The sequence below is a fragment of the Pelodiscus sinensis genome, chromosome 21, assembly GCF_052426305.1.
Source record: "Pelodiscus sinensis isolate ZL-2025 chromosome 21, ASM5242630v1, whole genome shotgun sequence".
In the NCBI taxonomy this organism is placed as follows: domain Eukaryota; kingdom Metazoa; phylum Chordata; order Testudines; family Trionychidae; genus Pelodiscus; species Pelodiscus sinensis.
Window position 1 is genome coordinate 2,162,736 of NC_143072.1, and position 14,149 is coordinate 2,176,884.

At 41.8% G+C, this 14,149-nt stretch overlaps 1 protein-coding gene across 4 annotated transcripts in view; it reads left to right on the plus strand.

Moving 5' to 3' along the window:
• RABEP1 (rabaptin, RAB GTPase binding effector protein 1) overlaps positions 1-14,133 on the plus strand; it is a 91,968-nt gene extending 77,835 nt beyond the window's left edge. For all 4 annotated transcript variants that reach the window (XM_075904383.2, XM_075904385.2, XM_075904384.2 and 1 more), the window contains 6 exons: positions 155-295; positions 831-1,020; positions 3,278-3,333; positions 4,456-4,554; positions 5,342-5,458; positions 10,586-14,133. In XM_075904383.2, the coding sequence (XP_075760498.1) occupies positions 155-295; positions 831-1,020; positions 3,278-3,333; positions 4,456-4,554; positions 5,342-5,458; positions 10,586-10,687 (705 nt within the window). In that variant the 3' untranslated portion in view covers positions 10,688-14,133. The remainder of the gene's footprint in view (positions 1-154; positions 296-830; positions 1,021-3,277; positions 3,334-4,455; positions 4,555-5,341; positions 5,459-10,585) is intronic.
• The last annotated feature ends 16 nt before the right edge of the window (positions 14,134-14,149 follow it).

Below are 14,149 nucleotides of genomic sequence, written 5' to 3' on the forward strand. Positions count from 1 at the left end.
GAGGTGGTTGATCTGTACTGCCGTCCTCCTTCACAGAGACTATACATTGCCCTGGATTCCACCAGCTTTGGAAGTATTATGACATATTGGCCGTGAATAGACCTGAGCATGATTTTAAGACAATAATGTTGTATTTGTTCTCCTTGCATTGGAGGCTGTCCTGATGCAGTCAAGAGAGCAGGTGTCAGAAGAGTTGGTGAGACTACAAAAAGATAATGAAAGCCTTCAAGGAAAGCATAGCTTGCATGTGTCTTTACAGCAAGCTGAAGATTTCAGTCTGCCAGAATCCATGGAGGTAAAATATTTTAGATGATTGATTAGAATAGTAAAGTTAAGAGAGTGTAAGAGTAGAACTATGTAATGGTCTGGTTAAACTGCAGAAATTACAGGATTCTAGTTAAGGCCTTGACTCTGCAGTGCATTGTGTGGGGTGGCAACAGGCAGTACAGATTAGTTGTGTTTCATCCCAAGTGTGAGAGGAGACTTTGCCTAGGAGCAATGAAGGTTAAGAACTGGCATAATCCTTAGTACTGAGCAATAGTAAATCTCAACAACTCTAACATGTCCACTCCCTTACGCTAAATAGTGGATTGGGGCATGATGAGAATTAATGTGTGTATAGCGAGAGCGTTTTTTTGAAAAGATCTTCATTTACCTTGTCCTGTTACCTTGAACCTCTTTAAAACCTTTTTGTGAATGGACCTTGAGATGCTGAGACAGAGCAAAAAACACTGATAATTCAAGTTTTTCTGTTTGACTGGTGCCAATGTACATTGCTTTCTGAGTATGTGAAGATGTTGTAACTGAATTCTTGCTAATCTTCAATCAAGGAACTCCGTGAGCTGGTATTAAAATATCGTGAGGACATTATTAGTGTACGAACTGCAGCAGATCATCTTGAAGAAAAACTGAAGGCAGAAATCTTATTCTTAAAAGAACAGATTCAAGCTGAACAGTGTCTAAAGGAAAATTTAGAAGAAACTCTACAGCTGGAAATAGAGAATTGCAAAGAAGAAATAGGTGAGAAGGGACAAAATAATCTAAAAAGAAATGTGTGTTTGAAAGGAGATTCCTGGGGACTTGTTCTGGGGTAGCTTAAGTCAAATGTATCCATATTATCAGAAGAATTCATTATGGTGTCCCATCTGATATGTTTATAGAAAAACCACAAAAATAGCTTTTATTTATAACAGTTGTGACAGACTGCATTTGACAAATTGTGCTTCTGAATATAATCCTAAACCTAGACAGTTTCCATGATTCCCTTATAAATATGGTCAAAATACCTTCTGATGTAGCAAATTAAAAGGGGAAGTGTAAATAAAAAAAAGAGGTAAAATGGAATAATTACCAAGTTTTAAGCGCGAGATTACTGTTAGCTGTCTAATTTGTTTTCTGTGATTTAGGTTGATATCTTTGCTATGTTGACTTTGACACAGATATCAGTAATAATTCCTGTGTTTATGAAGGAGGTCAGACTATAATGTCAGAAGGAACCATTGTGATATCTGTAAATATGACTAAAGAAAACATGGGACAGTTCTTAGAATAGTTGTTTTTTTTTAAATCGGAAATTCTGTTAGCAGGGTTGTTTTTAGTGGCAGATGCTGTTCTATGTCATTATTGCTGAATCTCTTTTACTAACCTCTTTTACTTACAGTTTCTTGAGGGTTATCAGCCCCTGCTATCGGGGAAGCAGAATCTAGATGAGTAGAAATGAGATGAAAAGAATAAAGCTGTTTTTTTAATTGACAAGTGCATATTAAAACATGATTACAGTACAGGCAATTTATAGAAATAAATCCAAAACACAAAAAGAGAAGTAATTGTTTATATTTATGTAGCAGCCAAGGTGTGTTCATATAGATCCCCTTGCTGGCGACTTTTTGGTGGAAGTCAAAATGTAGGCACAGGGAAAGGGATGCAACACAGTATTTTTATTTACATCGAGATTAGTTTTGCCGGATTTGCTTTCTCTGCTTATAGTTTTATTTACAAACAAGGAGAAGGGATTTAAAGCTTCCCTAAAGCGTAGTGCACAAAAACGAAATGGTTTTATTCCCCTCACATGTTTAAAAAGTAACACAGTAAAGAGGCTTAAAAGATAGTTCTGAACCATACTAAAATTCAGCTAACACTGTTGGCAGCTGGGAAACCAAATGGGAAGTGGTATGTGGCACTCCATAAAAGCAGGAAGTAACTTCAGCTCCTTTGGGTTGGTAGAAGCTGGGAGAAAGAGGAGACACCTCACCCCTTTTTTAGGGTGGGTTGCCTTTTGTAAACTGTCCTTCTGGGGACATGATTTTTTTTTTTAACGTTGCAATTCAGTTTTTCTCCTTAATCCATAGCTCCTGGGAGGTGGGGTCAAGATTCATTTCTTCTGTCAGCGAAAACTTAGCATTTGTTCTTAATCTTCGCAATCCATTCCCTGATGCTAACCTGGTAAAAATAATGAATTTTGCTTGATGAATGTTAGAGATGTGTGTGTAGCTTGCACTGACTTGGTTATACCAGATAGAACTAGATATACAGACTTAAATCTCTCTCTTGTCTTGACCCATTGTCACATTTATTGTAATTCACACCTACTGGTCTATTCACGACGGCGCATTATTAATATATTTACTTATTTCAAAGCTCTAGTCAGGATATTTAAATAAAGTGTGTGTGTGAGTGAGTGCACAGCAGAGCGGTGTTACAAACAAAGCTCTTAAGTCTTCAGAAAAAGCACACATCATAATATTACTACATGCTCTGGGAGACCGAAGTTTAACTGGGCAGGGGAGGAGGGGATCATCACTCCCCGAACACATCTATATGTTCTAGACACAACTGCAATGGGTGTGGCACAAGAACATGGATAAAATAGGTTGAACTGAGAAGGCGATTGCTCCTACCTCTGTTATTTTATCACCCAGTGACCCTAGAGGTATGTTGGCTTCCACCTGAAAGGAAATCATTTGCCTACCAGAGGAAAATTGCCATGGTCATAAGCTATTGAGATGAGCGTTATAAGAGGGAAATGGTAACTTCCAAAATGAATGAGGAGAAATCTTCAGAACTTATCCTTACTAGGATCATCTGGATTTCGTATTAGCTTTACAGAGACCTGTGGCTGAGGGTAAAACCATTCCCTATAGTTAAAAGATTGTCAGATACATTTACCTTGCTATAATGTTTAGATCTCTTTTCTAATGGGTTAATGAAAGTGAGGTATCAAATCTGCAGAAGCTAGTGCCTTGATGAAGTGAAAAGTTTGTTTTTTCTTGTTTCACAGCTTCCATTTCTAGCCTAAAAGCTGAATTAGAAAGAATAAAAGTGGAAAAGGAACAGGTAAGAGTTCAGCTTCTAGATTATTTAGGAATTTTACAAACTTAAATGTAGAAAACAACCTGCTGAAGTGGGCAGGACAGAAGATCCCAACAAGGCGATTCATTCGTGTTGCTCCCAAACCCCTGTGTCAATATTAGCCCCTCTCATGTCATAGAAAACAAGCTAACTTTCACTTGTAAGCATTTTGTAAAGTGATTGTGAATGAAGATGCTTCTGACAAGTCACTGATGTCTAGGAGATGCAAGCAGTTTGGAATTATACCATATTGTGGCCTTCATGTGACTATATCTGTGTAAATAGTACAAGATTTACTACTTTTGATATGAACCTTCCATAAAAAGGAAGGAATGCATATTCTGTGTAGGAAAGTTTTCTGACCACGGTGTACATTGCCAGATTAATGCAAGTTGAAAATGTGAATGCTTCTGGATTTTGAGGAGCAGCACTGTCATTAATAAATAAATAAATAAACTAGTGGTGGGCAACCTGCAACCTACTGGGGCTCCATCTGTGGCCTGCAGACACCCTGGTTGCCCCTCTCCCCCACGTGCCTCTTGCATGCTGGGCACAGGAGCCCCACACTTCCTGCTTCTCCCCATCCTGCTCCTCTTCCTCACTCCTAGAGCTAGAACACTGCGAATCAGCTGTTCCTGGCTTCTAGCTCTGGGAGGGAGGGAGGAGGAGCAGGAACAGAGTGAGAATCAGGCGATTTGTGGGCTCCGAAAGTGCTGGGGAGAGGTGAGGAGCAGGTAAGTGTGGCACTCTAGTGCCCCAGTGCACGAGAGATGCATAAAGGAGGGGAACAGATAGACGGGCCATGGGGCTGCAGATGCAACCCCAGTGGGCTGCAGGCTGCTACAACCCACTGAGGTGAAGGAAGGCCACTCATGCGGGCCCTCCCTATTCCTCATTGCCCATCCCTGAAGTAGATGAGCAGTGTAAGTTTTTGCAACCTTAACAGTATCCAAAGAAAAGGGTGATGGCGTGGTTTACCATGGAGTTCCCGTACAAGACAATTACACTGATTTTTCTCTGTAATGTTTAGAATGACATGCATTTGTGGGGAAAAAGGCAATTTTTTGGGAGGGGGGTTAACTAATTGCTTTCCTTTTGATGTTACAGTTGGAGTGCACCTTGCAGGAGAAACAACAGCAGCTGGAGAGTCTTCAGGAAATGAAAAACACTCTTGAAGAACAGCTGAAAAAGGAGACCACTGCCAAGGTAATTGTTATGTTGGTGGCTACTTATGACAGTAACTTTTCAATTTGTACAAACACTTGTGTTTGTCAAGTGTAGTATTCTGAAAGCTCACAGGAATGGTCAACGTGGGTATTGGTAGCAGTAAAGGATAAAACAGCTCCCAAGATCCACTCTTCCCTTTCTATCTTGAGTGTACAAGGCTCCTGAGGGAAGTTGTTGCAAGTCCCATTCCTAGTCATTTTAAAACAGGATTTCAGAAGGCACTCCTGCTGAACCAGACTTTTCAATAGCTGCTGCTCTAATGTTGGATAAATCCTCAAAGTTAGACTTCACTACCTGGTTAACCACACCCCAGTCTCCTGAAGTTTTGACATTTTAGCATTTACCGGAGGGACCAGTCCTGTATTGGCAGAGGAATGTATTAATTGTGATCTGATTTCTATGTCCATCTTGACCAAAACCCAGACCAAATATACAGTAATCTACCTGTGGAAAAAATCCTTATTCTCTAGTTACTGTGATTGCGTTGTCGGAAACTTGCAGTTTTACTTGGAGGGCTGGGGAAATAAGATGCTACAAAAGGCTTCCCCCCCCCCCCCCCCCACATTAATGAAATTGGCATTGCCATCCCCATCATCTTGCAAACTGGGTATTAGCATCTCTTTTCCAGATAGGGAAACTGGCCCAACTTCAGTCAGGAAGACTGTGAAATACACCTAGATCCCCTAAGTCATGCTTAGCCAGGACTCCATCCAAGCCCCTTTTGCGCATAGTTTAAGCACAATGTTAAGAGCTTGTCTCTTTCCAGACCAACTTTGAACAGTTGATGTTTGAAGAAAAGAACAAAGCTCAGCGACTGCAGACTGAATTAGACGTTAGCGAGCAAGTACAGAGAGACTTCGTAAAGCTTTCTCAGACCCTTCAGGTAAGGGATGTGTATTCAGTCTGTCAGGTATTACATTTGTTCCTGCCAGTATGTATTCTGTAGTGGAGATGCTGTGTGACCTAAAAACTGGGCCCATCAAGCAATTGATAACATGGTGAACAGTGAAGAATTATTAGTCTAAGTAACAGAGGGGTAGCTGTGTTAGTCTGAATCTGCAAAAGTGACAAGGAGTCCTGTGGCACCTTATAGACTAATAAGGTGCCACAGGACTCCTCGTCGCTAGTCTAAGTAAGGAATCCAACCTGTTTTAGAGCTCAGGTTTTATTTGGCCTGGATCTGACTGCTTGTCCCCCAGCAGTCTCCCAGCACCCAGAAGGGAATTACTGCATTAAATGGAGTTGTATAGACCTACACAAATAATAGCCTCATGATTCTGTAACATTGCAGAGTCCACCTCATGATGTTACCTCTATATAATAGTGTAATCATAGTGATTCCTTTTGATGTAAATATTGACATGCAATATCAGGAATTTGCACTATTTCTCACTTAACATGATCACCCCTCTGGGGTGTGTATTTGCTGCTTTTTAAGCTATAGCTACAGTACATTGTATTTTTATCCCTATCACTGAGTCACGTGATGCTTACAGATTTTTGGTTAATCTTTCATAGTGTGGTTGTTTGCATTGCAATTTCTTAGCCAGCCAGCCAGCCAGCTCTCTCAGCAAGCATATGCTAAGGTTCAGTCCTGTACCCTTTAACTTCTTACACCAACTGTTCAATAGAGTCGTTTAGAAATAAAACTTACAAATTGCAGTTCAGATTTCTTTATTTTAGCTAGTAAACAAAATCAAGTTTTTTTGAGGGCCCCCCCATAAGTGAACTCAGTGTGTGGCTTGCTGGAGGTAGTCCTCGTGGATAGGCAGAGTGAGTTGTTAACTCTTTCTCTTACATGTTTCTGCAGTACAGTTATGTACCATTCTCTGTAAAACTGCTTTTTACTTGCTGTCATGCTCTTACAAATCCACATACTGCTTTGAAAATGAATTGGCTCGGTCTCCTTTGAGAAACTGCACACAGATCTTGTTTCAAATATTCATGTGACTCTAGAGAGCCACGATAAAACGCAGCTAGTGTCACTTGCCACTGGTTTCTTGATTCCAGATGTGTTTGTCACAGGCTTCTGCCCTCAGTTGCGTGGCCATGCAGGGGCTCACAACTGCAGTGGGGAGAGATGCATCTCTCCCAGCAGGCACCTGTGGCAGCCTGAGGAGAGAAGCGCCCAGCTTCTATCCACCCTAGCTTGGACCTGTTGTGGCCATGGAGTGGTGCCCCTCGCCCAGCCCTACCAGAGCTGCTGCTGCTATGGAAAAACCTCTCGCCTAGCCCCAAGTTGCTGTGATGAGAGAGGGCTGGGCAGAGTCTTCTCTTCCTTGGGTGGCCTTCTCCCCCTCCCCCAAACTGCTCAGCCCCAGTCACATCCCAGCACCTGCACTCCAAGCTAGAGCCCCCACATCCCAACACTCTGCCCCAGCCCTAGGCCCCTTCCTATACTCCAATCCCTTTGCCCCATCTCATCTGTGCACAGAATGAATTTTGTTATGCGCACCACTGTGGACATCTGTCACACATAACTTCCATATTAGTGCGCACAACAAAAATCATTCTGTACATGGATGTAAAACAGTAGAGGGATCACTGCTTCTGCCTGATCTTTGTTTCCTCTGGATAGACAGTCTTCATGACGTCACTCCCGTCCCACAGCTGTTGGTCTCATCTGTAGGAATGAGCATGTCCACTCTCCGACATACTGAATGTTTGGTAGAAGGGCTAGTCAGTGGTTTCTGTGCTAGCTCCACTGTGTGTAATACAAGCCCTGCTGTATAATGTATGAGGATTTTAGTTTCTCCTTGATAGCTGCCTCGGGGGAGTCTGGATGCAGTGGTGAAGCCAGGCTTTGTCTGTGGCTGATTATTGTATATTTAAATCAACTAGCCACTAATCTGGTATTCCAGATGCTAAGAACCATGAACCCCAGTCCTAAGACCTTTCGATGTCAGGGAGCCCTGAATCCAGATTCCAGGGAGTAACTTGATATGCAGAAAAGATACCCATATAAAATACTTATAAAAATGGTCAAGGCAGGGGTCTAATCAATCTCCGTAAGTATTTACCTATTAGGGATGTAAATACCCATTAAAAAAATATAACCAGTTAAATGTTATAATTTTAATGGTTTAATCAGTTAACTGTGGAAGGTGGTGGGGGCTACTTGAGGCAAGGGTTTCCAGCCAGCCCATGGCTGGCCCTCTATGGGCAGGGCTGCTGTAGCCGGCCTGGGTCCCTGACCCACCGTGCTGCAAGCCGGGGCCTGCTCCAGCCAGTTGGGATCCCACCTCACCACAGTGTAGAGCTGTTCCCTCCTTCCCCCCGGGCCTGGCCCTCAGGTTAACCAGTTACTGGATAAGCTTACTGGTAAGACGAATGCTTACGGGGTAATCAGTTAACCTTTTACATCTTTATTACTGATGTATAACAATTATTTAATAGCTCATTCATTACATTAGAGGCTGGATCTCCATCGTCTGGCACCCTCAGGACCTGTCATCTGACCAGTCCCGAACGAGAGAATTTTCTGGACCGGGGAGCTCCCCTGCCACCAGCTCCTTAGCCTGCCGCCTACAGGCTATAGACACAGAAGCCATCCTGCCTCTGCCTCCCCCTCTTCCCACCACTGGGCTGCTCAGGCCCCTGCTGCAGGGCTTCAGCTCTGGCCCTGAGTGCTGGCCTGGCCCCAGGCTGCTGGGGACTGTCCTGGGTCTCCAGCCCCTTCCTACCATTAGGCTCCCAGGCTATCTGGTCCAGGAGCATCTGTGGTCCTGCCAGAACGTGGATGTTGCCAGATCAGTGTGTGCCAGTTTTTGGAGGTGCAACCTGTAGCTTGGGATCACAAGGTCTAGCCCAAAGACAAGAGGAAACCTGATCAACAAAGGAGCCCCTTATTGATTTAATAATTAGATAATTGTCTCTCCATTTACTTACCTTACACTCAATTTGAAGGCCTGAAGATGCTGCCATAAAGTAATTTCCCAATTTTTTTTCACTCTTTTGGAAAACAGCCAAACTCAGCTTTAAGATGCATGTTAATGAGCTGGAGCTGAGGGATCTGAGGCCACATCTACACAATGGGCACTGGTGCCATAGCTAACGCAGTATAGCATCAGCGCATACAGCTTTTTCCATCACTGTAGGAATTCCCCGAGCAACAGTAGCTAGAGCCATGGACACATTCTTCCATGGATGTAGCTGCAGCTAGACTAGGGTTAGGCTGGCATAGCGATGGCTCTCAAGGGTGCATGTTTTTACCTTGAACACTGTAACTATGCCAATCTACGTTTTAAGTATATACCAGGTCTGAGTTGGCTTAGCTTACATCCCCCGATACTTAGAGGTGTATGATAACATTCAGGGGAGGTGCTACTTTAAAAACATACATCTTTGAACACAGTTCTGCTGGCTACTTCTCTTAATACACACCATAGGGCTAGAAGGCAAAGGTGCATCAGGAAAAGCAACCATCCAGTAGGGATGTAAAAAATCGGTTAAAATGTAACCACGTAACCGTTAAAAATCCTATATAAGCTTTATACTGCAGAGCCCGCAGTGCAGGGTGACAGCCAGCTCCCCAGGAGAGGGGCTGGCAGCCAGAAGCAGGTATGCGCCAGGAGCTGGCTTATAAGTCGGCTCCCAGCGCACATCCGCTGCTGGCCCTGCTTCTGGGGAACTGGCTTCACGGGGAGGGCAGAGTCTCTGCAGTTTTTTATACTTTAGAGCTCACAGCGTGGGGTAACAGCCGGCTTCCCAGGAGTGGGAGCCATCGTGTAGCCATAATGGAAACTGATAAGCTCATACTTATCGATTAGCTGTTTAAATGATTACATCCCTAACGTCTACAGTGTGCGCAAACACAAATAGTTTTAAAGTAGCTCCCCACAGCATTTTAACTTACCCCATCAGACGTCTGTGTGAAGTTGCACAGATTCCAACACTTGCTACACTCACTCATGGAAGATTCACACCATCTTTTACATCGCCTTTTGAATCTGACCCTTCTCTAGTCCTCCTTGCTGGTATGTCATGCACTGGTATGTTGATACCACCAAATGACTGTAATTGATGTCTCAGCAATGAATCATCTAATTAGTGGCTTTTTCAACCCACGATACCTCCTGTTCTTAGATTTATGCAACATACGTACCCCAATACACCCTCCTTGCAGTTTAATTTGACTTTTCCACATGCCTGGCTCTGAGCAGAGTCCTCTTCCTTGATTTCCTACACCTAACTAGGCTATCTGTGTTTTATTTTCTCATGGGTTGATGGGATTTAAACAAGATTAGATCGCTACTGCTACTCAATTTTTTCCAAAAATATTTACCTTGTTTAGCCACTTTATCAGTCATTCTGTGAACGATTGCATCACGATGTGTATCAAATATATCATATGCTAATGTTTGGAGTAATTTCATAAGCTCAGTATAGATGAGTACTTAGCTATCATGCCAAGTACTGCACTTGCAGTGTTAAGGTTTAACATTTAATTGGGGGGAGGAAGAGAGAGAGGGGTGTGAAGCTCTGTGAATCAACTCAGTAAATAAATTGTTTTATATAGGAAAGAGTTGAATGGCATAGTAACTGGGGACGCTTTTGCCCTTTTTTTCTTGATCTTGAATGAACAAACTTGAAGCCTCTTTTTAGGCACCTGTGGTGGAAGAAAGCACTACTTACTGAAAATCCATCCTAGGGGAGGAACTCGAAATCCATTGCTTACCTTGGAGAGGAGTCAATTTTGGGTTCTCTGCAGGAGTTGGCATTAACTAATGCCATCACTGACTAGAGGCTTACAAATGATGTTGCGTGGACTTTTCAGATGTAGCAAACAAGTCAGTTATTGTTAACTGAATTAGGCTCTTTACAGAACACAGAGCCAGCCTACTGTTTCTTAGTTGGGAGTACAGTGCCATTGTTTTACGTGCAGAAGTGGTTACTGGATATGCTGAGGTAGCATATCAAAGCAGACAACATCCACTCTAACAGCATGTCTTCTGGTCCGAGACTTATTACGCACATTTTACCAGCGCACTGTATTTGTTGCTTTTTGTAGGTGCAGTTGGAACGGATCCGGCAGGCAGATTCCTTGGAGAGAATTCGTGCAATCCTGAATGACACAAAACTGACAGACATTAATCAGCTTCCTGAAACATGACACCCTGATGGGCAAGGCTCCAAGGCTGCCTTTGGGGTTTTTAACTCATCTTTATAGCAACATTAATTATTATTTAACTCTAACTGAAAGAGCAGATGATGACAGAGGGGAACAATGACTGAGCTTGTTTCTAGAGGAGAGAAGGTTTTGCACAGGGCAGGAAGAGAGCACCAGGGAGCCTTGCAGTGTAGAAGAGAATTTTCTAATGGGAACACTAATGGGTGCAGCATTTTCCACGGTAAGTGGAAACAGTCCTTCACGTTCTGAAATATTTTTCCCTTTGGCTAACTTCTTAACCTAATATAGATACCTGGAACATTTCCCCCTAAATACTGTGATCAGAGTAGCTGCTGGAAATCATATTGACCCTCAAAACACAAAGTGATTGAATTTTCCTGTTTTGAATAGACAGTAACAGTATTCAGCTAGAAGGCAGCCTGAGGTGTAGTGTGCTGTATGAATATTTTATATTAAAATACAAATTTATTAGCAGGACACTGGATATTGATCTTATTTCCTAATTCAGTGCTTTTTAAACTGTTTTTGTTGAACAATCTGAATGCTGTGGAATGTGGCTGATATGAGTGTGTCTCAGGAGCTGAAACAAGTTAATCCAAAAAATGAATTGATCATTCAAGAATGGACTGTAAATTAAAATTCTGTAGTAAAAAAAAAAGCACTATTTATAACTTCTCCTTCACCCACTGAATTATTTAAAAAAATTGAACCTTAACTGATACTTTCTCAATTTTAGAACTGAGGTGTTGCTAGTCCTGTATTTGTGTTAAGACTTAACAAAACTCTGTGCACCATTTTGAGTAACACATAGAGCATTTGCACATCCTCTCTGCAGGGGTGGAAGTCGCTCTGTGAACTAGCTTTTACCCTGTGTAATTTGTAGTTGAAAAAGGAAGAGGACTCTGAATTAAGGAGAAATTCAAAGTCTCACACCCATGCCACATATAGGTTGGGTTAATAGAACATGCATCATGTAGCACAAAAGCATCAAACTGCATTATTCTGCAGGTTTCATTCCAGTGCAGTGCATCTCAAACATATCCTGATATTGCTTAAAACAGAGGAAGTAGCCCAAATTCTACTCTGATTCTTAACTTAAGGTTACTCTGTGCAACAGCAGCAAAAAGATGACTGAGTGATACTCTATAGGTCCTAGGTTTGGGTTTCTTGTCATACAAAGCAGTATTATAACATGCCTTTTTGAGATATTGGAATTCCATACAGGATATCTGATGATGGTGGCTTATTTGTCACTGTACACTAAGTGTTGCAAATTGAATATTTGGACTGCCCCTGTTACAACTGAACTAGCTCTGGCCTATGAGAGGAAAGGAAGTTATCATTTGATCAGTATTTCAGCCTTTACTAATGAAAAGGTTAGTAGGAATATCCTTTCTGCATATTAACATCGAGCATCTACAGTTCTTAAGAGGCACATGCTCTATATTCTATGTACACACTTGAAAATGTGGGCCTGTATTTGGCAGCAAAGTCACAGGACAAAATTGTTTTTAGCTTGAAATTAGCTAAGTCTACAATGCAGTGTTGTGTCAATCCCACAATATTAGAGTCAAGGTGGGGAAGATCGTATCTTTTATTTAACCAACTTCTGCTTGTTGGTGAGTTTGTTTCTGATAAAGGATATTACCTCCTTTACCTTATGGGGCTAATATTCTACTGGTACTTGAACTTGGTAGCAGTGCTTTAAGGAAGACAGCTCTTGTATGAGACCTGGAATACATTTAACATTAATTTTTTTGTAGCACCTATTTGAGGAAATCCATAATCTGGCACAAAAGTATTTAACTTTGAGTTAAGGTTGTATATCCCAAACTCAAAGAGAGTACAGAAATAATCATTCAAGATCTTTTCTACACTAAGTCACTTCCTCTTCTCAGCTGCAACTCTCCTCATGTTATTGGTTATGTTTTCATTGATGTGGCTTTCATGTACTGCATTTCATGTGGCTATGGTACATGGTAGTCAGTTGTGGATGATGGCTGTGTTGCTGCAGTCTTCAGGAAAAATGAGTGGATGAGCTATTAATGAGAATTCATATACTTGCTAGTAACTAATATAGCAATTACAGAATGGAAACTTGCATGTATGTACATGTTGGTGTACTAAACATTTAGCCTGGAAAGGTGGCTACATGTATAATTAGGATGTGAGTAGGGGCTTCACAGGCTCTGGGAGAGATTAGTTGAGAAGGGGAACTAAATGGTTACAGCTTTTTTTTTACAGAGCATATTGGTGCAGCAACCTTAACTTAATTTTTGTTTTGTTTCTAAACCTTTATTATTCAGACAGCTATTAATAGTGTAGTAGTCTCTCCATGTTCTTCCCTCTTTTCCTAGCTTGATCTTCTTCTGTTTAGCTTTTAAGTATTGGGTACCAGTGTTTAAAGGTAAACTGTAGTATGGGAATGAGCTTGTCAGCTGTTAATCTCTATTCCTATGGCCCAGGCTGACCTCCCTGTCTCACTACATGTGTAGGCTGGAGTGAGTCCAAAACCACAATTCGAGCTCTTGGTGAAAACACAGCCCTGAGCAGATTGGCAGAGATGAAGTGGTTGACTGCGGTTCCAAGACCTAGACTGTCAAACAAACAAGGCCCTATAGCTGAGCTACTGTAGGGATGGTGATGGTTTAGCCAGAAGAACCCAAAGGTGTGAGGAAAGAAAACTCGGGTGCCTACTGGAAAATTGTATGCAAGAGTACAAACAAAGCAGGATTTAAAGTGCAAATAATCCATTTTATAGCAAGACTGAGTACCATTGTATCCATAACTGACTATAGGAGGAAAATTATCCCTCTCATAGAAGCTCCTGAGCTCAGTTTGATGTGAGGGTGATTAGTTGTATCTCTTTAACATGCACTAGCTAAAATATGTATGTTACCTACTACACTGCAAATAAAACTTAGAAGACTGGGATGGTTCAGTATAGGCTGTAAAATGAAAATTCAGTGAATTTCAAAGTATTCCCAATACTTGTGTAGTCTTAATCTGTGCAACTAAAATGTTCTTTCTGCAGCATGTCTAGTAATCCACCTTTCCTTAAAAGCTATTTTGGCACTTGTGTGCGCCATCGTCAAGCAGTGCAGTACTCCTTTGTTAAGCTTAGCTTGACTATGCCTCTTCTTTTGGGGCAGCAGGGAAGAAGTCAAGCATAATATTCAATCCCTTGAAGTCTTCCTAAAGTAGACCTACAACTGGCCTCTAAATTCTAAGTCCTCTCCCTGGATACAGGCAAACTGAGTGTTTGGAAGTGAATACTGCATTTCAGTGAATCCAGCCCTTGGTGTCCTGTGCAATTGTGGATGTAGAATTCTGCTGTCTACAGAATTCAAATGTAACCATTTGTTATCTGTATTGAAGGTGTGTCCTTAAGAAAATGTTCCAAATTAAACAAAAGCTGCTGAAGTGCATGTGTGCGTGCTTTTC